Source organism: Natator depressus, chromosome 24, assembly GCF_965152275.1.
Source record: "Natator depressus isolate rNatDep1 chromosome 24, rNatDep2.hap1, whole genome shotgun sequence".
NCBI classification, from domain to species: Eukaryota; Metazoa; Chordata; order Testudines; family Cheloniidae; genus Natator; species Natator depressus.
In genome coordinates, this window is record NC_134257.1 from 19,387,949 (window position 1) to 19,414,013 (window position 26,065).

At 56.3% G+C, this 26,065-nt stretch overlaps 1 protein-coding gene and 1 long non-coding RNA gene across 3 annotated transcripts in view; both read right to left on the reverse strand.

Moving 5' to 3' along the window:
* LOC141977103 (uncharacterized) overlaps positions 1-24,322 on the reverse strand; it is a 42,352-nt gene extending 18,030 nt beyond the window's left edge. The window contains exon 1 of the long non-coding RNA XR_012636172.1: positions 24,155-24,322. This is a non-coding gene — a long non-coding RNA (uncharacterized LOC141977103). The remainder of the gene's footprint in view (positions 1-24,154) is intronic.
* On the reverse strand, positions 1,555-25,419 carry LOC141977102 (phospholipase A2 inhibitor and Ly6/PLAUR domain-containing protein-like). 2 transcript variants are annotated; one of them, XM_074938413.1, is made up of 6 exons: positions 25,282-25,419; positions 10,650-10,776; positions 7,552-7,677; positions 5,433-5,597; positions 3,612-3,752; positions 1,555-2,569 (listed from the first exon to the last, which is right to left on the reverse strand). In XM_074938413.1, the coding sequence occupies exons 2-6, from the start codon at positions 10,702-10,704 to the stop codon at positions 2,565-2,567; spliced, it is 492 nt and encodes a 163-aa protein (XP_074794514.1). In that variant the 5' UTR covers positions 10,705-10,776; positions 25,282-25,419; the 3' UTR covers positions 1,555-2,564. The 2 variants fall into 2 exon arrangements, with proteins under 2 accessions (XP_074794514.1, XP_074794513.1); XM_074938412.1 differs by lacking the exon at positions 25,282-25,419 and having other exon boundaries at positions 10,650-11,043.
* Between the last annotated feature and the right edge of the window lie 646 nt (positions 25,420-26,065).

Sequence of the window (26,065 nt, forward strand, 5' to 3'; positions counted from 1 at the left end):
CGTGCGAGAAGGACCAGGGAAGTGAGCGGGTGAAGGAATAAGCCCCCTGACATGTGGGAGCGAATGGGATGGAGTAAATATGACTGTTTACTTGCTTTGCCTCTTGTGGTATTTTGTGTGAGTACCTGGGCTACGTGATTACGTGTTTACTGTGTCTCTTTCTGCATTCACACTGAACGCGGCATTTTGCCTTATCCCCTTTTACAAGATCCCGTTGGGTTTTATTTTATTGCCATAACACCCTGCCTCAGCCAGCCCCAGCTCACACGGAGGACGGGCCCTGGGCTCCTGACTCCTGCATTGGCCTGCTGCCCTGTCAATCAGGCTGACCGGAAGGCTGGCCTCTCCGCATTGGCCCTGGGGCCTGTCAGTCTCAGGATAATGACTCCTCTTCAGCCCTTCCCCTTTCTTTGGGTCCTGGGAGAGGGCACACCAACCCCTCCCCCCCTCACATTTCAGGGGGGGGCCAACAATGCGGGTGACCAGATGTCCCGATATTAGGGGCTTTGTCAAATATACACATCTATCCTCCTCCCCCCCCCAAAAAAAGTGTCCCGATTTTTCACTCTTGTTCTGTGGTCACCCTACCCATGGCCCCCGACATTAGGAACCGAGGAGCCAGTCTGGCCCAGTGGGGTGGGCAGGGGGCTCGGAGCACTGGTTGCCTGGCAATTGTCAGGCGTTCTGCGGGTCTGGTGCCAAGGCGGGGATTTGCAGGCGGACAATAAACTGGGTGAAGTTTCCACCGGAAGCTTTTCTCAGCGAGGCACATGGCCCCGGGGACCTGGAGATGCGCCATGAATTCTTGCCATGAAATCTCGAGCTAACGAGTGCCAGGGTCGGGACTTCCACCTCTGCCCTAGGGAACTGTTGGATGGTTAATTCCCCTCCCTGCTAAACATTTGGATTTTGCCCACTTTGGCCCAGGACAGCCCCAGGCATCTGCCATGCCCACCCCAAAGTTGCGTGGGGTGCCCCTCACCCCAGCACTGTGCGGCATCACTCCCCTGCTTGGTCAACGATTAACATCAGGACAAACAGCTGCTTAGTTGAACCCAGGAGTCCTGACTCCCAGCCCCCCCCACTCCGCGCTCTGACCACTAGACCCCCCTCCACTCCCCGAGCTGGGGATGGAACCCAGGAGTCCTGCCTCCCAGGAGATAGGGACAGGGTGGATTCTCCATTCTTAAATGAAGACACCTCTTTCTAAAGGATGTGGCTCATTTCCATCCACACACACACACCCGCCACCTCCAAGCGAGAAGAAAAAGACGTACTGAATGAAGCAGGGCTGCGGTGGAAAAATACAGTATGTGATCATGTAATCGCAGGTTGTAGCAGAATGCAAACGCGCCGGGGGATTGGATTACGCTTGCACTGACAACCTGGCATTTCCTAACTTCTGACTGCTCGCCTGTGACTCCACGGGGTTCTTGGAATGTAGATTTTTAATACAGATTATATATATTTACACACACACATACACAGAAAAACCAGCAAATTCTTATGTGGCTCAGCAATGGGTAACCGGAACATAACATAAGGCTTGGGGCCTATGAACTTTGGCACAGATAAATGGCCCAATGGTCATCCCTAAATTTGGGGGGATTGGGAACAGAGTTTTTAAAGGGGAGGTTTGTCCATAACGACACCAGCCAGCCACAGGGACGTGAGCTAACGCCGGCTTTGGGATGCTGTAGGACGGGAACATCTGCAGATGTCTGACCACAGGCTGGCCATGGCAAGGAATTGACATGTCTGATAAAAAGTTGAAATCAGTAATATCCTAACCTACAGGAGAAGGGACCCTGACATCAGCAGGGTGAGGAGAGACAGATAAGGAGGAGGGGAGAACCCCCTACGAAATAGGCATTAGGCACAGTGGCGTTAAAAGTGTTACCCCAGCCTGTGGGCAGGGGGCAAGCAGGATGTAGCGTTTGGGGGACATGGAGGTCATCGAGGAAGGTGATGGTGAGGAGGAAGACAATGGCTAACGATTCCGGTTCTTCCACAACGGGCGGTGGGCGGGGATGGGCAGACGGACATTCTGCGGTATCGCTGTCCCCAGGCTGGGCTGAAGCATGTGGGATTCTGCTACCGGGTGTTGATCAACAATTAGAAACAGAAGGTTCCTCCAGTGCGAGGGCTGCGACCGGCCCCATCGGGGTTCCCGACTGAACGGCAATTTTAATAACGCTGGGACGGATCTAGGGACCAGAACCTGTCAGACCTCCCAGTGATCGCTGGGACTTCGTAAGTAATCAATAGAATTAACATAGGACTCATAGATTGGGCTCCAGTGTGCAGGAATCAGGTGCCACGTGGCCCGTGCAGGGCGGGGGTCAGGAGAGCAGCTTCACCAGCAGCAGCCCAGTCAGGCCAGGCAGGTAGAGGGCAAAGGAGAATTTCCCCAGAGCCGGGCTGGCTCCGCTGGGAGCAGGGCTGGAGGTCGCCTCTGTGAACGCGAACCCGTAGACTGCAGAACTCAGGCTGTCTCCGGATTTAATGCCCTTCACAGACTCAGTAGCGCAGCCTTTTGCAACAAATGTTGATATCACTGGAGGTCAACCTGAGGGAGGAAACCAGCCTGTTATGAGGCGGGGGCAGCTCTGGTTCCTTCTCCACCCCCAGAACCTCTGTCTCCACCATCCAGCGGTTCCCGCCTCTGTCCCCCAGTCCCACCCGCCCGGTGCTCTCCCTGCTCTCGCTGTAACCGGCCACGGCAGGCCGGGCGTCTGGTCCCCTCTTGCCTCCCCCGCGCCCCTTTCTGCAGCTCCACAAGAGACTGAAGCTGGAGTTTGGATCCCAGCTGATCACCGGGGGCGGCTCCTTCCCCAGCACACGGCCCCCCGGGGAACACGCCCGGCTCTCAGCGTCCCCGGCAGCCCCGACCGCTCGGTTCAGTTATTTTATAAACACCCCAAAGCGCTGGGAGTCCTGGACACACACTGAGAACAGGAGCTTCCGCACTGAGCAATGGCTTAGCTCCACCTTAAACATACAGGGGGTGGGGTCTAGTGGTCAGAGCAGTGGGGGCTGGGAGCCAGGACTCCTGGGTTCTCTCCCCAGCTCTGCATCATTGACATAACAACCCTTCCCATGGCAGGAGACGCGTTGTCATAATTCCAGGAGCAGGGCGGCATCACTGAGATGGGGGAGCTGGTCTGGAAGGAAAAAATTCCCAATTCCTCTCTCCTTCCCTCCGGCCAAAACCCCTCTTGGCGGCCCCCACCCACCCAAGGGTTCAGCACAGCCCGAGGGACTGGGAGACTCTAGGGGCCTGTCTACACTACAGCTTGGGTAGGTACAAGTTATGTCACTCCAGGGTGTGAATAAGCCACCTCCTTCAGCGGTGTAAGTTACGCCACCCTAAGTGCCGGTGCCCACTTCCCGCTGCCATCCCCACTGCTGCTCGCGGAGGTGGTTTTATTATGCCGACCGGAGAGTTCTTGCCCGTCAGCACAGAGCGTCTTCACCGGATGCGGTACAATGGCACCGCGGTCGCCCTTCTAGTGTAAACTGGCCCTAGGTTTCACCAGCCCTTTGGGGAGTTCCCGAGGCGTGAGGTTCCCGGGGTCGCTCCCGCACTGCGGTCAGCTGGCAGCATGTACCTGTCACTAGGTACCCAGCGAAACTGATGCAATAGTTCTCATTCCCTGTACAAGGGGTGTCTTGGCTGTCGCAGGGATTGGTGTTCAGAGCAAAGCAGGTGGGGCACTGCAGCCCATTCTTGGTGGTGTTCTCCTTGGGCACTGAGAAAGGAGAGACACACGGTTACAGGGTGGGTTTAAGTTCATTTACCCCACATTGTGCGTCCACTCCCCTGCATTGCCCAAGTGTGTAAAGGCCCCTATCCCCAACCCGACAGCATTGCTCCGTCCGTCTGTCACACGGCAACCTCTGAAGCCTACAGCCGATCAATTCCAGCATTTCCAGGCACTTTCTGGGCCCCCAGGGCCAGAACCCTGCTGTCTTTGGGAGAAATCAGAACATGCCACCCCTCCCTCCCCCCACCAGCCGATTAGCCCAGCCACCTCTGCAACTGTCTCAGATCAAACAACTGGTCGATGGCCCCATTGACACCCCCATCTCCGTTCTGCCCAGCATCCCAGGGGTGTAACATGGTGACACCCGGAATGGCTGATCTCCAAGACAGAAAGGAGGATGGTGGGGGGAAGGGGAATGGGGGAGAGGGGTATGGGGGAGGGGCACTGAATCCATGGCAAGGCAGGGGAGATTGGAATAGAAAGTTATCTCCAATGCACCCCAAGAACTTGTTGGATGATCTGTGCCCAGCTGTGTTATTTTCCCAAACGATCTCTGGGTGGTTGAAAGACCCCGTCCCCACCACGGCCTGGGCTTTGCATGATTTTGTGAGTTGTTTTAAAAAAGCCTCACCCATCTCTTCTTCCTGGTTAGCTGGTCTGTCGCCAACCCTCCCATGGGGTCCCCTCCCCCCGCTTGTTACCCCTTTTATCCCGACCCGGAGACTTTCAACAAGTCCGTCTCCTATTCGCATCTCAGCCTCCGAGCAGGTGCAGACACCTTTGCTATACCAGCAACCCCTCCTCCCTTTGTCCCTGCCCGCCTGGAGCAAGCTGTGCCCCTCGGGGCCGATATCCCAGCCGTGTGTGTTCTCCCCCCACATCTCTGTGACGCCGGCGATGTCCCAGCTCTGATCACTCACTCATTCAAAAGCTGAAAGCGACGGGAAATCCAATTGTTTGGGGAAATGGCCAAATGGGCGATTTGGAATTTTTCGCACAAGGACCAACGGGGATAAACTGGCCAGCGATGAACAGCCCCGCGTCTCTGAACTCAGTTTCCAGCCATCAGAAGAGGGACGTCTTGGAGCAGCTTCCCACAGTAAGTGGGGGGCAAAGCCCCCGGCGAGTTTGAAGTGGAGCCTGATAGGCTCAGGGAGGTTTAGATTTGAGCCCATCCCGGCTGCTGCCCCCTCTCTCACCTGCAGCCCTCGCCCGTCTAATTTCACATGGGCCCCGACTGCTCCACCCCCTGGTCTGGAGACCCGCCAGCTACAGATATTTCAAAGGGGACAAAAATGACATTCGAGTGAGTGGACTCTAGGGCAATAAAGGGGAGAAATGGTAACAAATACAATCGTGCCGGGGCCTGTCCACATGAACCAGTCGACTGTAGCAAGCGGGGGAGGTGACTAAGCTCCACTGGGGTCTGAATCGACCCTGCACCAGCCTGCCACGGCCCAGCTGTCCACGTGCGCCCTGCTGACGTGCGTGAACCCTTCGTTAATGTGCTTTGAGCTACTGCCCTCCCAGCGCCCTCGAATGAGCTGTTCATGAGCATCGGCAGGGGGCACACGGAGAGTGAGATTCACACCCCAGCTCAGCGCCGTCTACCTGTTTGTGTGGACAAGCCATGAAACGGCACCGTAAAAACAGATCCCTACGTACCTGCCAGTACAGCCGAGTTACAGTCGTCTGTGCTGCACTGTGAGGTGTTGACCCGGATATACTTGCCATTCCCAAGAGTGGCAGTGACGGGGCCTTTTATGAAAGGAGAGAAGTCACCTACGCAGCCTTTGGAGACGCTTGTGGACTTTGTCCCGTCTGCTGTAGCTAAAAAAACAAAGAACAGAACTCAGAGGCTGGGAGGGGAACCTCGAGGCGGAGCAGGGAGGTTATTTTACCTCCGAGTTTGGTCCTGGGGTGACGTTGCTGGGAGCTCGTGCCCAGTTCTGGCACCCACCATTCCAGAAAGAGTTTGCACACTTGGGGAGGGGTCAGAGAAGAGCCATGAGGATGATTAAAGGGCTAGAAAACCTGCATTAGAGCGAGAGGTGCCAGGAGCTCCATCCATGTAGCTGAACACAGAGCAGATTCGGGGGTGACGTGATCCCCGTCTGCCAGAACCCACCCGGGAACAAACATTTACTAACGGGCTCCTCAGTCGGGCAGTGGAAGGTCGGACGCCATCCAGTGGTCTGGGAGTTGGAGCCAGACAGACTCAGACTGGAAATAAGGCGAATGTCTCACAGGGAGGGTGATTAACCACTGGGACAACCTCCCAAGGGCCGTGGTGATTCTTCTTCAGTGACAATTTGTAAAGCCAGATGGGATGCTCTTCTCCCACCTCTGCTCTTGGGGCCATCTGTGAATCCAATTTACCACGCCCTGGTCTCAGCATCTGCACTGCTAAGCCTCCCGGGGGTTCGATCCACCCGGACACCGCCAGGCCGGTGCTGCACTAACCCCGGGGCAGCTTTAGGCCTTTTGCAGGCATGTCCCATGGTTGTTAGCACTGCCCTGAGCTGTGCAATTCTCTGCCCTGAGTCTCTGTGACGGCGTCTCTGCTTGAGAGCCAGGTAGAGACGAAGCCGGCTGCAGGGAAAGTGGAGTTTAAAACGTCCCCAAGGGGTTGATAAACCGGAAGGTGATTTTGGTGCAGCAGAAGTGACTAGGCAGGAGGGCAGGAAAACATGGCCCCCAAGGAATTATGGGAAGGCATTGGAGGACTATTGGCAACTGTGTGAAATAAGCTAGTTTACAGCTGTGTCCCCACTGCAAAGTTAAAGTGGAACCCGGGTCTAAGCTACACCTTGAAATGCACAGCCAGCCTGAGCTCACAGCTCATGTCCACTCAGGTTAAACGGTCTGTGTGTGGTTAATAGGGACGGTGGCGGGGGTTAGAGCTAAACCCCGGGTCATGGTCCACGTTAACTGCAGTGAAGCCATACCCTGAGTGGGTGGAAGTTTTAATAAGCCCATTTGTGACTGTGCTGGGAAAATTTCCTGACTGTGGTCAGAAGGGTGTGGGGGGGGGGGATAGATAGATAGATCACATTAAAGCTGATTTGTGCTATGCATCCTTCCTACAGGGTAAATGAAAGGAAACATTAAATCTCTTTAATTCAAAGGAAGGATGAACAAAACCAGGTCTGTAACTAAGGTTTTCAATTTCAAAAGGGCAAACACTGAGAAGGGAACTAGTGAAATCTGCTGGCCTGATCCCAGGGAGTTGAAAATGGAGAAGGTTTGGAATCTCTTGAAGTCAAACAGGCAGAAACTATCTTGAATTTGCATCCCAAGCAAGGAGAAAAATCTTGTCAGGCCGGGCTCCAGCCCTGAGCAGGTGACTAAGAGGTTCAGACAGGATTCTGGGAGCCCGGTAGTATACAAGGGGTCTCATTGCCAATTTCCTTTTTTTAACATAATTCAGAACGTGCATTTCCACCCAAAGCAGCTTCGCTTGCTGCAGCGCAGCCGTCCATTGTGGAGCTGAAAACGTACTGAATAAAAATCCGTAACTAAAGCCCAAGGGGTGAGATCCTGGCCCCACTGAAGTCAAGGGGAGATCTGCAACTGGCTCCAAGGGGCAGGATTTCAGACCGCCCAGTCTTCCGGTCACAACACTGTAATGTTGCCTGAACAAATCAAGCGTTGAGCCCAGACTGAGTGTTCTGTGCCGGGTGAATGTGCTTTGTGGATGGATTGTGCTGGGGGTGGCCTTAGCGATGAGGATGTGTCAGACCGTGAGGTAGGATGTGCGTGGATTGACGGCAATGTCACCTACCCAGGGTATTTTCGTCTGCCACCGTAACGCAGCCGCCTTTAGCCGTGTCTACTGTGCAGGTCCCTGCTGGAGGCTGGCAGGAGGAGTCTGCTGAGCCGGAGCACTTTTTGCATGTCACTGTTTGTGCTGGAGAAAGAAGAACACGTGTTTCCTTTTTACTGTGACGTAACAGTGTCACTCTGACACGTCCCTTAGCCCCAAGTCTTCCCCCTCTGCACCAAACAAGCCAAGGAGTTAACGGACACAGTTTCCTCTGGGACAGTCGGAAATTGCACAATTTCAGCCGCCCTGGACCAGTGGTACCCAGGGGGTCAGCAAGGGGACGGGTGAAGGGGATGGTGCTCTTCCCAAGCTCCGCCCAAAAATTCAGCTCCGCCCACCCAAGATCTCATTCCTGTTTTAAAGGTATTCACAGTACCGGAGAATCGCTCACTTCTCAGCGTGCGTTGCCTGAATCCATTGCACCACCCAGGGCTCCTTGCAGCCCCCCATTGCCCTCACAAATTCGAGTTCCCCTCCCATCTCCTTCTATAGCAGGATCACCAGGCTCAGACCCCCACCCCCAACCTAATACCAGGGGCTCTGTGTACCCTCCATTCCCCTGCCCCGTACCAAGGTCTCCTATTCTCTCCCCATGCCAGGGGTTCTGTGTGCCCCCCCCAGTCCCATCCCCCATACCAGGGTCCCCCATTCTCCCCCATGCCAGGGGTTCTGTGTGCCCTCCTCCCCTCCCGCCCCCCATCATCCGTCTTTCTGCCTGGGAGATCAGCCGCTCAGGGTGTAACATGTTAAGCTCCATGGGGACACTGGGCAAAGCTGGGCTGGGGGGTGTTGATGGCTGGAAGGTATCAATGGCCCCATCAACCGGTTCTTTGATCTACACACAGTTACAGAGGGGGTTGAAGGTCTGGCTGGGCTGGCCAGACTCCAACAGCTCTGTGTGTCCCCGATTTCCCACTTCCAGTTTTATGATTCCATCCGCCCCCCCCCCCAAAAAAAAAATCAACAGGGTTCTGCCCAGTGATGTCTAGAACATCCCCTGCAATTTAGGAGTTGATGGAACACAGCATTCAAAAGTTACTTCATTGCACAGAAATAGGGAAATGCCATTGAGGGGAGTGCAGCCAGGTTGTCTGGGCTGCCAGCCGGCCAGCAGAAGGGTCTGACGGAAAGATTTGGGGTGCAGAAGCCAGCTGTCTTGGCCCTTAGCTTCGCAGGGATTGCTCCCCTTTGGGAAGGTGTCACGGAGTGCCCGGGCGATGCTCTGGAACTGCTCCCTATGAAGCCAGTCAGGACTCTGGGGCAGTCGCCTTCCGGTGAGCAGCCTGTCCGCAGGGCAAACAGCTCACACGGCTTCCACCTTCCTAGGTCTGACCACGGAGCATTCAGCATCCTCTGCCCCTCCGTGTGCTTCCCACAGCGAGACCGCTCAGGCGGGGCTCCTGGGGAAGCCAGAGGGTCCTGCACCCCAACTCCGCAGTCAGACGGGACTCTCAGCCAGCCAGTAAAACAGAGGTTTATTAGACGACAGGAACATGGTCTAAAACAGAGCTTGCAGATGCAGAGAACAGGACCCCTCAGCTGGGTCCATTTTGGAGGGCAGTGAGCCAGACAACCACGTCTGCACTTCACTCCATGTCCCAGCCAGCCCCAAACTGAAACTCCCTCCAGCCCCTCCTCCTCTGGGCTTTGTTCCTTTCCCAGGCCAGGAGGTCACCTGATTCCTTTGTTCTCCAACCCTTTAGCTCTCACCTTGCAGGGGGGAAGGGTCCAGGCCATCAGTTGCCAGGAAACAGGGTGTCGGCCATTCTCTGTGTCCAGACCCCTGCACACACCTGCCCTCTAGGGCTCTGCAGTGATCATACACCCTTACCCCACCACCTAGATACTTAAGAACTGCATAAGGGAAATTGAGGCACCCCCACAATATTCGGAGGAACCATTAAGAACAGTCCCACTTCGTCACAGAAGGCTCTGTGATGGACTGGCCCCCAGGACTACAGCCGGTTACAGGCCCTAGGCTTAAGTTAAAGTCAACTTTGCCCACATCCCTCTGGATCAGCCCAGGCATTTGCAGTATGCGGGGGATGGCAAGGATGGAAATTGCCAGGCAAAAAACTGTGTTAAACAGCACAAAGGGACGTTCATTGTCTCTTGTTCCCTGAATTACCATTGATACAAGTCATATTAACCACAGCGCACGGACCTCTTGGGGACATGTAAGTGGAGAATCTCTGCCCTTCAGTCCTTATGTACAGCGCCCTGCACACGAGCTGTGTAAGTGCAGCATCTTCACAACTTTTCTTTTAGAGAGTCTAAGAGTTTCAGGCTCTGATGCTGATCTAGTCTGAACTCCTGCCTAGCTGAAGCCAGAAAACCTCGCCCAGCCCTTCCTCCATGCAGCCCATATCTGATGGTCGAGCTAGAGCCAATCTTCCAGAAGGACATCCAATCCCAATGTACAGAGACCAAGAGATGGAGAATCTCCACCACCACCCCCACCCCTCCTTGAGAAGCTGCTGCCAGGATTACTTCTCTGCTACCGGAAACTGTAGGCCTGATTCCAGGTCACACTCAGTCCCCTATTGTGTAATTTACTCCTCTATTAATTCCCCTTTATGCTGCCAAAGCAGTGCAGAGGGGCCATCGTGGGAATAAGAATTCAGGGCAGTGTCCAGTCACGGTGTCCCTCAGGTCCATGCCCAATAGATGGGTTGCTATGGCTGCGGCACTTGGGGAATTCACACCCTGAGCACTGCAGTGTGACCAATCTAACCCCTGGGAGAGATGGAGGTCGATGGGTGAATGCTTCCCTCCACTCGGCTGCCGTCGCTCGGGGAGGGGAGTTCCTAGAGGGATGGAAAACCCCGTCCATTGGGACACGAGGCATCTTCACTACGGGGCTCTGCTGGCCCAGCCACAGCTCTGTGGCTAAGCCACGACAGCAGCCGTAGTGTAGACAGGGCCCTGTACCCCACACAGAGCTAATCCCCCCCCGCCCCCCGCACATGCTGGATGTTCCCCTGACTGGGGATCCATGGGGGATAAAGTGTCCAAGTCCAGGCGGGTTTCAATGGCCACAGCAGCGGGTGACTCACCTTGTGCACTCGTAGCTAGGAGAGCAGGGAGAAGGCAGAGGAGGAAGGAAACCATCCTGGTGCTGGCAGGCCCACGGGGCTGGGCTCGGAGCTGAACGGGGCCTTCTCACGGCTGACACAGCGAGCTCTGCCAGGGCGAGGAGGAGAGAGTCAAGAGCGAAATGAGGATGGAAAGGGACTTAGAGCCGAGATTCAGGGGGGGAAAGCACCAGGCAACAGAGATGCACAAATAACCGATTTTTTGGTTCACTGGCAGTTCTCAAAGATCTTTTTTGGTGGGCCCAAAATTCTTATCTAACTAAAAAGCCAGGAAAAAATGGTTTTGTTTCATTTTCAAATATTTCAAAATATTTTTAAATTGGTTTTAAAATAAAAATTGCTGTCAATTTTGAAATGAAAAGACACAAATCAAAACATTTAATTCTGGAACTGTCCAGACAAAACGTTTCCTTTTTTCAGAATTTGTTTTTCTAGAATTTTTTCCAGCTGAAGAAATGCAGAGAAATCGACACAAATTCGTGAAACATTTCAGTCGCCCCAAAGCTGCATTTTTCAGTGGAGAAAAGTTTCGGTTGGAAAATTTCTCCCAGCTCCCCCATGGCCCAGACAGGCCTCGCCGTAGCAGAGCGGGGGCTCCGGGACACCGGAGAAGGGCGCTCCGCGGAGCAATCCTCGTCATAGTCATGGCTCCGGACGGAATCGTGGTGACCAGCAAAGCGCAGATGTCAGATGGAGCCAGTGACAGTCACGGGGACATGACCTGCCCCTGCCTCTCATCCTGTTACACCAAATCGCTTCAATGTGGAAGGAAACAGTTAAACAGCAAGTCAGCCGCAGCCTGTGTGCTTATTGCCAGATGGCCAGGGCCCCAGCAAGCCTATGGGTCCATTGACTTCAACAGTTACACTGGTGTAAACCGGCTGGGATCTGCCCTATTGACTCCAATGGAGCTGTGGCCGATTGACCCCAGCTGGGGATCGGGTCCAGTTTTCACTCCCTCGTCCGTATTTGCTCCAGGTCTGCACCGTCCCTTCTGACATGGGGCGACCGGCACGGCCTGTGGGGCGCCAGGGTCAGAGCATCCTGCCGATCTGCAGAGGGGCCCTACAGTGTTTCCACATTATCTCCACCCCCTTGGCTGGCCCAACGGCTTCTTCGCTTTCCTCTTCTGCAGCGAGCTGAGGTGTCCATTGATCCTCCTACGGGGACGCTCCGGTCCCTTCCCTGGATCAGCCCGGTTCAGTTAGAACCTGTCAGGTTCTAACACAGCTGCTACTCTGAAACCTGTCAGGTCTAGGAGGCTTCAAACCCCCGCCCTGCCCATGTGCGTGACTTTGCATTGATCAAAACTGATCAATGCAAAGTAACATTGATCAGGAAATTAGGTTGGATATTACGAAAAACTTTTTCACTAAGAGGGTGGTGAAACACTGGAATGCGTTACCTAGGGAGGTGGTAGAATCTCCTTTCTTAGAAGTTTTTAAGGTCAGGCTTGACAAAGCCCTGGCTGGGATGATTTAGTTGGGGATTGGTCCTGCTTTGAGCAGGGGGTTGGACTAGATACCTCCTGAGGTCCCTTCCAACCCTGATATTCTATGATTCTATGAAAACTCAACTTCATCTGCCATCACGTTGCCCATTGACCCAGCTCCGTTCGATCTCCCTGAAGGTCCTGACTAACCTCAATACGTTGCCTTCTCTGCAGATTTCACCACCTCCTCGCTCACCCCCCGTCAGATCATCTGAGTACCGTGAACGCTGGGTCTAGCACAGAGCCTGGAGGCCTCCACTTTTAAGCTTTTGCCATCACACAAAATTCCCTTGAATTCCGGCTCTGTTTTCTAGAGACACCAGGTGGGGGGAAGAGACGAGCTTCCGAGCGACACCGAGCTCAACAGCTCGTGTCTCTCCCCAGCAGAAGCTTTTCCCTCCCCCACCTTGTCTCTCTAATATCCCGGGGCCCAAACGGCTACAACAACCCTGCAAACTCCTGTTTTCTGGCTGTTGACTTGTTTCTGCTCCAAGACAGTTCCTTGCCTACCACCCCAGGATGGCTTCGATTACTTATGGCGAGGGAGCTCGCCAAAGGCTTTTTGACAGTGCAAATCAAGTACGTCGACTGGTTCGTCTCTGCTCCCTAAACCTGGGACGTTCAAAGCAGCCAAAGGGAGACCGAGGCTCGACTCCCAGGGAGTTTCAGCAGACACTGGCCCCCTCGCTGCCGGTTTTGCCTTTGAAAATCTCCCTGTTTGGTTAACACACCACTCCAGGAGTGAGGCTTCGTTTCCTTTGCACAGACTGAGCCGCTTTATTCCTGCTATTTCATCATTATGATGTTTTACAACAGGAGCTTGCATTTGAAATGTATCTCCATCCTTTACACACTTTGCAGCAGGTCATGAAAGATTACAAGGAATAATTTTTAACTCTGCTAAAAAACTCTTACCTTCAGCTGCACAATGGTTCCGTTCACCTCCAGGTTCTCTTTGATATCGAAGAGATGCACTAACCTGTCTAGCTCGGCCCCTTTCCTATATATATAGTCCAAAGACAAAATCTGATTCATCTAGAAATTGGAAGTAGAAGTGAATGATTTACTGAAATGTAGCAAATTACATGACCCTCATGCCTGGGCACTCCCTCTTTAAATACAAGTCTGATTGAATCTTCTCAACCCATCAGCTTGTGTTTTATAGAACTTGTTCCATACAGTCTGCTGGTTCGTGCAACAGAGATAAGAGGTGGTACTCAGCTTAGTCACAAGGGTAGAGGTGCAACCGTTTGCACATTAGAGGTGTTTATCCAGATCCTGAGGTGCTGTAAATGATCAAGCAAGGAGCAATGGTAAATTCACAGCAGCTGGGGATCTGGCTCCACTGATTCCACCAGAGCAAGGGCCAATTGACACCAAATGGGGGTTGGGTGAAACTGTCAGACCGAAACTAAGGATGGCCATGGAGTTGGCCCCATTACAACAGCTCCCCTCCCATTCCCAGAACAGGTTGTTAAATTCCTTCTCATTAAATTGTGTAAATATTCACTGGGGACAGATTTTATCCGCCCCAGATCAGGGGGTTGCGTCAAACTGGGTCTCAAGAGCACGACATTGCACCCAGCTGGGGGAATTTAATTACAGAATAACTGAGGGGAGAAGAGTGGTTCGGCCTTGGTTGCATTCCAGGCCAGTTTTGCTCCTGGAGGTTGTCGAGATGGGTAGGGGGCTTCCAGACGGAATCCAGGTGTCTAAAGAGAGAGAGGGTGGTTGGAGATTGGCTGATGAACAGTGTGATGGAAAAGCTGAGGATTATTTATAAACACATATGAACTCCCGGCTCAGATTCAGCTAGGAGGTGGTGGTCTGGTAGTGGCACCTCGCTGAATTTGTAGCCTTGTTCTCTAGAATCTCGGCTGTCATTGAACACACACAAGTAAGGCCGGGTCAACACCAGAAACTTTTGCCGGCATAGCTATGTGGGTTAGGGCGCGTGATGTCCTGTGACATCGCTGTGCAGGCTAAAGCCCATAGGGGCAGTTATACCGGCCAAAAACCCCCTTTACCCATAGACGTTATTTCTGCCTCCTACTGACGCTGTCCCACACTGTCTAACTCAAATATGTATTGGAGCAAGAGCTAGAGTCTCCCAACCTCCAGGTCCAGTCCTTCTCTCTCTTGTGCGCTCGTTCTCTGGGGCCCAATGAACTGGGGGGAATCTCACATAGGAGCAAGGAGGGGATTTTCCTTCTGGCTTTGGCCCTGGGGCAACGCTGCTGGGACCCAGTGTCCAGTTCTGGGGCCCACAGTTCAAGAGGGAGGTTGGTCAATTGCAGAAGAGCCACGAGGATGAAAAAATTAGAAAACCTGCTTCATAGTGACAGACTCCAGCAGCTCGATCCACTGAGCTGAACACAGAGAAGGTCCACGGGTGACCTGATTCCAGCCTGTCAGTGCCTACACGGTGGGGTACCAATATTTATTAACAGGCTCCTCAGTCCAGCAAAGGAAGGTCTGACGCAATCCCATGGCTGGAAGCTGGAGCTGGGCAAACTCAGACTGGAAATAAGGCACACATGTCTACCAGGGAGGGGAATTACCCGATGGAACAGTTTCCGAAGGGTCCTGCTGGGTTCTCCGTCAGTGGCTGTTTTCACGGCAAGCCTGGGTGCTTTTGCTGAGAGACCTGCTCTCGGAATCCTGTGAGGGGCGTTCTCTGGCCCGTGTGACACAGGACATCGGACGCGATGGCCCCCGTGGGTCCCGTCGGGCCTGGTAATCTGTGACTATTTACATATTTTATCCCAAGTGGAAGAGCTGGAAAAGGAGAGATTGAGAGAGACCCCTGCCTGGAAGGACCTACAGCCTGCAGGTCAGATCGTGCTCCGCGAAGGCAGAGGCACCAGTGAGGGGGGGAGGCTACGCGGGTCACGTGCAGCCCCCACGTCAGCGCAGCCCACGCGGGCCCCTCCCCTTTTTTCCGGCAGCCTCCGTGGGGCCCCCCACTTTTCCGGCGGTGCCCCCCCAAGCTCCAGTGGTGAGCCCCACTCCCGCCATTTTAATGAGTGGCCAACAACTAGGGTGACCAGACGTCCTGATACGAGCGGCTTTGTCTTATATACGCAACCATACACACACACACAGGAAAAAAAGTGTCACGATTTTTCACACTTGTTCTCTGGTCCCCCTACCAATAGCCTCCAACATTAGGAAACGAGGAGCCAGTCTGGCCCAGCATGGCAGGCAGGTGGCTCAGGGCCCTGGCAGCCTGGCAATGCTCAAGCTTTCCGCGAGTCTGGTGCCAAGGAGTGGATGGTACCAGGGAGGGCATTTGCAGGCAGACAATGAACTGGGTGAAGGTTTCTAACTGAAGTTTTTCTCGGCAAGGCACGCGGCCCCCTGGGCCTGGAGACGCACTGCGAATTCTTGCCAGGAAATCTTCAGCTAATGCATGCCAGGGGCAGAGCTCCCACCCCCGCCCTTGGGAAGCTGTTGGATGGTTAATTCCCCTCCCTGCTAAACATTTGGATTGTGCCCAGTTGTGCCCAGAAGAGCCCCAGGCATCTGCCATGCCCACCCCAAAGCTGCGTGGGGAGCCCCTCACCCCAGCACTCTGCAGCATCACTCCCCACCTGTGTCAGCAATTAACACCAAGACAAACTGCTGCCTAGTTGAACCCAAGAGTCATGACTCCCTGCCCCGCGCTCTAACCACTAGACCCCCCCCCCTCCCCTCCCCTCCCCGAGCTGGGGATGGAACCCAGGAGTACTGGCTCCCAGGAGATAGGGACAGGGTGGTTTCTCCATTCTTAAATCAAGACAGCTCTTTTTAAAGGATGTGGCTCATTTGGTAGACTCTACCAAATGAAATCAGCTTCAAGAACCCAGTCCCCCTGCCTGGCTTCAGCTCTGTGACATCTCATCGACGTTCACCTGCCTCAGCTGGCTTCCCTCAGTGAGGCCTACAGAAACACGGAGAGGGTGGGTTAGCGAAGGGTTAAATCCGAGCAGGTGTCTCGGGAAAGGAGTGGCACCTGGTTTCCCATCATTCCAGCCCTCTTTTTGAGAAATTCTTATCTGCTGTGTTATTGGAAATCGTTATCAGAAAGTGATTCCACTTTCTATACGACACAGGGGCCTGCTGCATATATATGAAGCTCAGGCCGGGAGAAGGAAGGAAGAAACCCCATCTATGTTCTGCTAAGTGAAACACGGAGGGCTGAAGGTAAGAGAGTCCTCTGCATAGAACTGAAGGCCAAAGAACCATTAATGATAATCCAGTCTGGTTTCCTGCACAGCCCAGGCTAGCGAATGTCCCCCCATGAGGTCCCCCTGCACCCCATGACATCTGGCACGGAAAGAGGCGCCCACATGTGACTGGCCGAGTCGTTTACGATCTGGCTTGGTCCATGCTGAAAACGTAGGTGGACAGAATGGTAAGGCTCAGCTGAGTGCCGGGCCCCGGGCGTCACCCCGGCAAGGTCGATGGAGAAACGCTTCTGGGGGCATAGCTACCGTCACTTGCAGGGGTGGAGCTCTGATGCCGACGGAAACCCCTTGCCATGGCTGCAGGCGGTGTTTGCACCCCAGGGCGATGCCAGCGTCACGGGGGCGCCGTGGCTAGGCCGATGTAATCTCCGGGGTATAGACCCGGGCTCAGCTCCATGGCTTTTCCCTTCTGTATGGCACCCGACCACGTGCAAATATTCAGGGGACATTCGAGGCACCAGTGACCAGCTTCCAGGTGACGAGGAGGGATTGGAAAACTGGGAAAGGGGAAGATGGGGGTACACACAGAGCCCCCGGCATCTGGTGAGCAGACCCCTGGCTTCGAGCATCTCTGCAGTGGTCTGCAGCTCAAAGAGCAGGTTGACGGCCCCATTCCAGCGTCACAGCCTCCCCCATCTCGTTTCTACTCACCCTCCCACTGGGGTGTAACAGGCTGGCCCCCGAAGGGCTGATCCCCCGGACAGAGGAAGGAAATAAGAATGGTGGGGAGGAGGTGGGAATTGGGGGCACACAGAGCTCCTGGCATGGAGGGAGGGGGAGGGAAGTTGTAGGGAATCCGTGAAATAGAGGGGGATGGGAGAGGCACATGCAGAGCTGCCAGGAGGCATGGGGGGTGCAGGGAGCACCAGTGGGGTGCAATACACCCAGCCAGCACAAGTTACACAGTGTTCTCTGCCCCCCAAGGCCTGTGGGGCCTATGGGGCGGATCTGGGGCGTGGCTGGAGGGCACAGTGCTTTGGCTATTCCCTGCCCCCCGAGGCCCATAGGGGGTGGACCGGGGCAGGCTCAGGGTGCCCGGCATAGCTGCGATCTAGCTATTCTCTGCCCCCAGCTCTCCTTGATACACAGCCCTGCAGGCCCTCTGTCAGGTGACTCCCAGAGCTGGCTGCTCACCTGCCCGGAGCTCCCTACCAGAAGGGAGCCCCCGTCAGGAGCCCCCGCCTCATGCGGCCACCCCAACTGACCCGAAGGGGGCCTTGCGCTAGAAGGATGTTTCCAGAAGTTAAATGATCAATTCCAGGCTTGGTGAACTGCAAAAAGATGATAGAAAGTCATCTAGATTTTTCTACAGTTGTTTCAGTTGTTGCATTCAAGAGTTAGTAAAGTAATGTAAGGGGCCTGAGACTGAGCCCCCAGGAACACCGGGGAGAGGCCAATGCCCCAGGTCAGCCTGAGTGACAGGGCGGGCAGGCTAATGAGGGAGTCAGGTCCCCTCCTGCGGGTGAGCTGGATTTGCCTGGGTCAGACAGACAGAGTGGGGCCGAGCTAAGGAGAAAGCCGGGGCCCGAGCTGAGCTGGGGGGCAGAGCTGGGCCAGAGCCAGAGGGGCCAGAGGCGCAGCCCAGAGGGAGCAGCCCCTGTCCTGGGAGCGGAGCTGCAGCACCCAGAGCCAGAGGGGCCAGAGAAGCAGCCCAGGGAGCTGGGGGCAGAGCAGCAGAGACCGAGTGGTGCAGCTGGGGCTGGAGCCGTCCGGAGCTGGGTGCGGTGAGCAGCTGGGGAGAGCGAGGGGGACCCTGGGGAGCAGGCCCAGCCCAGGGAGACGCCTCAGCCAAGAGGCTCTGCAGGCCAGGCTTGGATCGTAACCCCGACAGGGCGGGGGCGACACTGGGAAGAAGGGTCCTGCCACTTAGAGCCTGAGAGCGTGTGGCCACCACCAGAGCAAGTGTCCAACCCCCAGCATCCCTGCAGCACGGCCAGGGCTGGAGCAGGGGGCCTGGGACCTACAAGGAACAGACTGTGAACTGCCCTGACACTCCAGAGACACTGTTTGTGATGTTCCCTGCCACAGAGCAGGGTGATGTGTTTCCTTTCACCTTTCCCATTTTCCCTTATTCTTTTTAACATTAATTGTCAATTAAATAACTTGCTGTCACGGAGTGTGGGGGAGTCCAGGCCCTGCACCCCTCTTCCTGGGATTCACTGAGACTCTCAGCCAGCCAGTAAAACCGAAGGTTTATTGGACAACAGGAACACAGTCCAAAACAGAGCTTGTGGGTACACCCAGGACCCCTCAGTGAAGTCCTTCTGGGGGAGCAGGGAGCTTAGACCCCAGCCCTGGGGTTCCCTGTGTTCCTCCACCCAGCCCCAAACTGAAACTAAACCCACCGAGCAGGTTCCCTGCTGCAGCCTCCATCCACATTCCTGGGCAGAGGTGTTACCTCCCCCTCCCCCTCCTGGCTCAGGTGACAGGCTCTCAGGTCTCCCGTCCCCAGGGCACATTCCCAGGTCAACACTCCCCCCTCCCTGCTGCGTCACATCGTCACATCTCTCCCCCCTTCGAGACTGAACTGAGCGGGGTCACTGTGACCAGTGACCTGGGGAAGTTCGGGGCCCCCTCTCCGGGACAGCGCATCCGCTATCAGGTTGGCACTTCCCTTCACGTGGACCACGTCCATGTCGTAATCCTGCAGGAGCAGGCTCCACCTCAGGAGCTTGGCGTTGGCTCCTTTCATCTGGTGCAGCCAGGTCAGGGGAGAGTGGTCGGTGTAGACGGTGAAGTGTCGCCCGAAGAGATAGGGCTCTAGTTTCTTGAGGGCCCACACCATGGCCAGGCACTCCTTCTCGATGGCCGCGTAGTGTTGCTCCCGGGGTAGCAACTTCTTGCTCAGGTACACGATGGGGTGTCTCTCCCCCTTTTCATCCTCCTGCATTAGCACCGCCCCCAGTCCCGTGTCGGAGGCGTCGGTGAACACCACAAAGGGCTTGTCAAAGTCTGGGTTTGCTAGAACTGGGCCACTGACCAGAGCCTCCTTCAGCGCCCGGAAAGCCTCCTGGCACTGCTCGGTCCAGACCACCTTGTCTGGCTTCCCCTTCTTGCATAGCTCAGTGATGGGGGTGGCTATGGCGCTAAAGTGGGGCACAAATCTTCGGTAGTATCCTGCCATCCCAATAAAGGCTTGGACCTGCTTTTTGGTGTGGGGAGCGGGCCAGTCTCTGATCACCTCCACCTTGGCCGGTTCCGGCTTTAGGCGGCCGCTCCCCACCCGATGGCCCAGGTAAGATACTTCAGCCATCCCCACCTTGCACTTCTCCGCTTTGACAGTCAGCCCAGCCCCCTGGAGTCGGTCCAGCACTTGTCTAACCTGGGACACGTGGTCCTCCCAGGTCTGGCTAAAGACACAGATGTCGTCAATATACGCCACGGCAAAACTCTCCATCCCCCTCAGGAGCTGGTCCACCAGGCGCTGGAAGGTGGCCGGCGCTCCCTTGAGGCCGAAAGGCAGGGTCAGAAACTCATAGAGCCCCAGAGGGGTGATAAAGGCCGATTTCAGCCGGGCATCTGCATCCAGCGGCACTTGCCAGTAGCCCTTTGTAAGGTCCATGGTGGTAAGGTACCGAGCTCCTCCCAGCTTGTCTAGGAGCTCGTCCGGCCTGGGCATGGGGTAGGCATCCGATACAGTGATGGCATTGAGCTTCCGATAGTCCACACAGAACCGGACTGACCCATCCTTTTTGGGGACCAGCACCACCGGCGAGGCCCAAGGGCTGGCCGATGGCTGGATCACCCCCAAAGCCAGCATGTCCCGGACCTCTCTTTCCAGGTCCTGAGCAGTTTTCCCTGTGACTCGGAAGGGGGAGCATCTTATCGGCGGGTGCGACCCTGTCTGCACCCGGTGGACAGTCAGATTAGTGCGTCCAGGCTGGTTGGAAAACAGCTGTCGGTACGGATGCAGCACCCCCCTGACCTCAGCTTGCTGGGCAGGGGTGAGCTGATCCGAGAGGGGGATTGTTTCCAGGGGGGAACCAGCTCTGGTCCCAGGGAATAGATCTACTAAAGGGTCATCTCCCTGCTCCTCCCACTGACCACACACAGCTAACACCACATTCCCCCTGGCATAATATGGCTTCATCATATTCACATGGTACACCCGGCGGTGGTGTGCCCGGTTCGACAGCTCCACCACATAGTTTACCTCATTGAGCTGCTTGACGACCTTGAACGGGCCCTCCCAGGCGGCCTGTAGTTTGTTCTTTCTCACGGGGATGAGAACCATCACCTGATCCCCGGTGGCGTAGGCACGGGCCCGCGCCGTGCGGTCATACCAGACCTTCTGCTTCCTCTGGGCTCTGGCCAGATTCTCCCTGGCCAGGCCCATGAGTTCAGCCAGTCTCTCTCGGAAGGTCAGGACATACTCCACCACTGACTCTCCATCGGGAGTGGCCTTCCCCTCCCACTCGTCTCTCATCAGGTCCAGGGGGCCCCTCACCCTCCTTCCATATAACAGTTCGAAAGGCGAAAATCCGGTAGACTCCTGGGGCACCTCCCTGTACGCGAACAGCAGGTGAGGTAAGTACTTGTCCCAATCCTGCGGGTGCTGGTTCATAAAGGTTTTCAGCATCATCTTTAGCGTCCCGTTAAACCTCTCCACCAGCCCATTGGACTGGGGGTGATACGCTGAGGCCCAGTCATGCCGGACCCCACATTTCTCCCACAAGCACCGGAGCAGGGCCGACATGAAGTTGGAGCCTTGGTCTGTCAAGACTTCCCTGGGGAACCCCACTCGGCTGAAAATGGTCAGGAGCGCATCTGCCACGGTGTCTGCTTCAATGGAAGCTAAGGGCACTGCCTCGGGGTAGCGGGTGGCGAAATCTACCACCACCAGAATGTATTTCTTCCCCGACCGGGTCGTCTTGCTGAGAGGCCCCACGATGTCCATGGCCACCTTCTGGAAAGGCTCCTCTATGATGGGCAAAGGTCTCAACGCCGCTTTCCCCTTGTCCCGGGCCTTCCCCACCCTCTGACAGGGGTCACAGGATCGGCAATACTGCCGGACCGTGGTAAAGACCCCGGGCCAGTAAAAGTTCTGTAGCAACCTCTGCCGGGTGCGCCGGATTCCCTGGTGCCCTGCGAGGGGGATGTCATGGGCCAGGGACAGGAGCTTGCGGCGGTACTTCTGGGGGACCACCAGCTGCCTCCTGATCCCACAGGACTCCCCTTCCCCTGGGGGAGCCCATTCTCGGTACAGGAACCCCTTCTCCCACAGGAACCTCTCCTGGCAGCCTCTCCTCATGGTCCGTCCCTCACTGAGGTCGGCCAGGTCCCTGAGCTTCTGCAAGGAGGGATCTTTCCTCAACTCGGCCTGGAACTCAGCGGCTGGGGAAGGGATGGGGCCCGGTTCCCCCTCCGTGGCCAGGTCTGAGGCCGCAGCCTCTCTGAGCCGTGCCCCTCGGCGCTCCCTCCCCACCCGAGTAGGGTCTCGCGCCTCCAGTGTGGTACCCTCCCCAGGGTCAGGTCGCAGTGCCCCTCGCCGGCTCTGGCTACGGGTCACAACCAGGGCGGTCTGGGGGTCGCTTGGCCAGTCCTCTAGGTCTCCCCCCATCAAAACTTCAGTGGGCAAATGGTGGTGTACCCCCACATCCTTGGGGCCCTCCTTGGCCCCCCATTTCAGGTGTACCCTTGCCACGGGCACCTTAAATGGGGTCCCGCCCACCCCCGTCAGGGTCAGGTAGGTGTTGGGCACCACCCGATCTGGGGCCACCACCTCGGGCCGGGCCAGCGTCACCTCCGCGCCCGTATCCCAGTATCCATTGACCTTCCTCCCATCCACCTCCAGGGGAACAAGGCACTCTCTCCGGAGGGACAGCCCCGCACCCACCCTGTAAACCGAGCACCCTGAGTCCAGAGCCTCCAGCCCTCTGGCGGGGCTGGCTGGGGGTACTCTTCCCTCCTGAGCAGGTGGCAAACTGGTAGCCCCCCTTTCCTGGGTCGCCTGCCCCTCGTCCAGCTGAGTCCCTACCCAGTTAACCCTGGGTAGGTTGGGTCTGCTCAGTTTGTCCCTGAGCCCGGGGCACTGGGCCCGTACGTGGCCTCTCTGGCCACAGTGATAGCAGCTCAGGTCACGTTGGTCCCCTCGAACGGGTCGGAGGGGCCCGACACCAGGCGTTCCCCTTTGGAGGGGGTTCTCCCTATTTCCCCGCTGGGAGGCCCCATGGTGGCTCTCTCTCTGCATCGGGGGGGGCCTGTTCTTTTGGGACTCCTCCCGGCTACCCCCTGACCGACTGTTCACAAACTCGTCGGCCAGCTGCCCTGCATGCTGGGGGTTCGCGAGCTTTTTGTCCACCAGCCACAGCCTCAGGTCGGAAGGGCACTGTTCATACAGGTGCTCCAGTACAAACAGGTCAAGCAGGTCCTCTTTAGTTTGGGCCCCCGCTGTCCACTTGCGGGCATATCCCTGCATCCTGTTGACCAGTTGTAGGTAGGTGACCTCAGGCGTTTTACGCTGACTCCGGAACCTTCTCCGGTACATCTCGGGGGTCAGCCCAAACTCACGGAGCAGGGCCTGTTTGAACAGTTCATAGTCCCCTGCCTCTGCCCCGGTCATCCGGCTGTAGACCTCCACGGCTTTGGGGTCCAGTAAGGGGGTGAGGAACTGGAGCCTGTCTGCAGGGTCAACCCTGTGCAGCTCGCAGGCATTCTCAAAGGCCGTCAGGAAGCTATCTATGTCCTCCCCCTCCTTCCGCTGGGCCAGGAAGCACTTATCAAAGCTCCTTGCAGTCTTGGGTCCCCCCTCACTCACCGCAGCCGGGGCCCCACTGCTCCTCAGCCTGGCCAGCTCCAGTTCATGCTGTCTTTGTTTCTCCTTCTCCTGCTGCTCATGTTGACGTTCCCTCTCCTTCTCCTGACGCTCCCTCTCCTTCTCCTGACGTTCCCTCTCCTTCTCCTGACGCTCCCTCTCCTTCTCCTGACGCTCCCTCTCCTTCTCCTCCTGCTCATGTTGACGTTGTTTCTCCTTCTCCTCCTGCTCATGTTGACGTTGTTTCTCCTTCTCCTCCTGCTCATGTTGACGTTGTTTCTCCTCATGTTGACGTTGTTTTTCATGATCCTCCAGCTCCCTCATTTTCCTCTCCCTCTCCCATTCCAGCCGCATCCGCTCCAGGGATGGGGAGCTCCGCTGGGAGGATCCCCTGCTGGCTGCTGGGGTCAGGGGGCCCTCGGTATTCGCTGGGCTTCCCACAACCCCTCCCCCAGGCATAGGTAGGAAGGGTCTCGGGGTGTCCTGGGCAGCAGTCTGACCCCTCCCAGCCTGGTCAGGCCCCAGGGCCCACGCTGCGTCCGCCGGGCGGCTTCCCTCAGGGACAGGGATCGGGTCATCCAAGCGATCCCTCTCCTCCAGCTGGGCAATCAGCTGTTCCTTGGTGGACCTCCCGACGCGCAGCCCCCTCTGCCTGCACAGCTCCACCAGGTCGCTCTTAAGGCGTTTAGCGTACATCTCCCGGCTGGCCACTCGCAGGCCGGGCAGCTGTCCACGGTTTCCAGGAAAAGCCCCTAGTGTGCCAGTCCTTCTTGAGGTCACCACCTCTTTGCCAGGGTCGAGTTGCAGACTCCTCCGCCCCTGGGACCGCTCGCTGCAATCCCCCGGGGGACCCTGTTACTGCAAAAGTCCTTCTCTCTGGTCACACACTCCCAGGGGTTAACCGCCCCCTGAAACCGTCTCTCTCTCTGAATCTTCAGCACGCCTGGTCCCCGTCAATCCCCCTTCGTTTTACTGTTCCCCAGTCACTTACTGCAGGAAGCGCCGTTCACGGGGTGCAGTAGATCCCACCGCTGCCACCAGTTGTCACGGAGTGTGGGGGAGTCCAGGCCCTGCACCCCTCTTCCTGGGATTCACTGAGACTCTCAGCCAGCCAGTAAAACCGAAGGTTTATTGGACAACAGGAACACAGTCCAAAACAGAGCTTGTGGGTACACCCAGGACCCCTCAGTGAAGTCCTTCTGGGGGAGCAGGGAGCTTAGACCCCAGCCCTGGGGTTCCCTGTGTTCCTCCACCCAGCCCCAAACTGAAACTAAACCCACCGAGCAGGTTCCCTGCTGCAGCCTCCATCCACATTCCTGGGCAGAGGTGTTACCTCCCCCTCCCCCTCCTGGCTCAGGTGACAGGCTCTCAGGTCTCCCGTCCCCAGGGCACATTCCCAGGTCAACACTCCCCCCTCCCTGCTGCGTCACATCGTCACACTTGCATTTGCTTTAACTTGTATGTAATGGTCAGTGGGTCAGAGAAGTGCCCAGTGCAGAGAGAGCCCCCCGGAGTGGGGACACCCTAGCCCCTGTCCTAGGTGACCACAGCAGGGTTGGGGGTCGAGCCCCCCAGGAATCCTGGGCCCAGCCTTGTCGGGGTTGCGAGGACTCTGCCAGACAGGAGAGTGGAAGGGGAGCCCTCGAGGGCAGGGAGGCCACTGGGTAAAGGAAGTGGGAGCGAGGACTCAGATCCTTTCGCTAGCCCACTTCACCGGGGTCGTGCAGAAGCCAGGAAAGTTCCCCACAACAGCGGGACTATTCCCCCGCTTACAGTAAGAATATACATTAAAATTTTAAAGCTAACCAGTGTCCCTTAAGGGACTTGACATAAGATGTGAGAACATGTTACTTTTAGAGCTGAGTGGGTCTCATATTAATTTAATTTACTTTCTTTATATAGGAATTAGATACAGGGCTCCTGTCAGATAATAATTTCTAAGTTATTATCTGCAAAAAAACCTAGAGTTTTCAGCTCCCCAAGTAGCCTCTGGAATCACAGTTAAAGTTGCCTCCCCACCACAGATCTGAAATGGCGGCCATGATGGGTGAGAGGGTCTTTTATCAGTTCTCTGTGTGAATTCATTCGAAAGCGTAGGGACTGTCTGGGTTCACCCACCTTGTGGTTGCAGGATGGGGTACTCCACATCCCATAGGCGTGTGCAGGATCCAGGGAACCTGATGAGTGCCTTGTGGGGGGACGGGTGTTGGTCATGGTAGCAGCGGAGATCCGGCTGCAGGGTTTGCGTCTGTCGCTCTGACCATCAGAGGCTGGATGGTCTGGAGCAGTAGAAGGCGAAGCAGCCTAACTAGTGTGAAGACAGAGCGTGACAGACAGAGTGAGACAGACGGTGAGTTTGTCTCACATCCCAGAGACAGCTGGTTGGGGTGTCCCTGGCCTACAGGGCAGGGTCCTTGTTCCTTTAACCTCCTGGTGTTGAACGAGCACCCTGGGGTGGGGACACCGTAGCCCCTGGCCTAAGTGACCACGATGAGACTGGGGGATGCAGCCCCTCAGGGGTCCCGGGCCCAGCCTTGTCGGGGTTACGAGGACTCTGCCGTGCAGGAGGGAGGACGGGGAGCCCTCGAGGGCAGGCTGGCCGCTGGGTGAAGAGAGTGGGAGTGAGGACTCGGATCCTGTCGCCGTCCGATTCCAGCTGGGCAGTGCAGAAACCAAGAAAGTTGCCCACAAGAGCGGGACCATCCCCTCGCTTACATAGACACAGCCTCAGAGTGCCTCTGCTGTATCGGGGTGAGGGAAGTGGGGGCCCACCTAGTGTGAGCATCACACCAGGACTTGGACGTGAGCTGGGGGGGTTGAGTGGGAGGACTCCCTGTATCCGTGCCTCAGTTTCCCGGGTCCCACAGGGCTGTTGCGAAGACCAAGCCATGAATGTTTGCGA

What these genes read in the sequence shown, in the direction of transcription:
- LOC141977102 (XM_074938413.1), bottom strand. Translation starts at nt 10,704, where the DNA reads ATGGTTTCCTTCCTCCTCTGCCTTCTCCCTGCTCTCCTAGCTACGAGT. An exon ending in CCTAGCTACGAGTGCACAAG is followed by an intron (nt 7,678 to 10,649) that starts GTGAGTCACCCG and finishes TTCTTTCTCCAG; the next exon opens with CACAAACAGTGACATGCAAA. An exon ending in TAACTCGGCTGTACTGGCAG is followed by an intron (nt 3,753 to 5,432) that starts GTACGTAGGGAT and finishes CTCCTTTCTCAG; the next exon opens with TGCCCAAGGAGAACACCACC.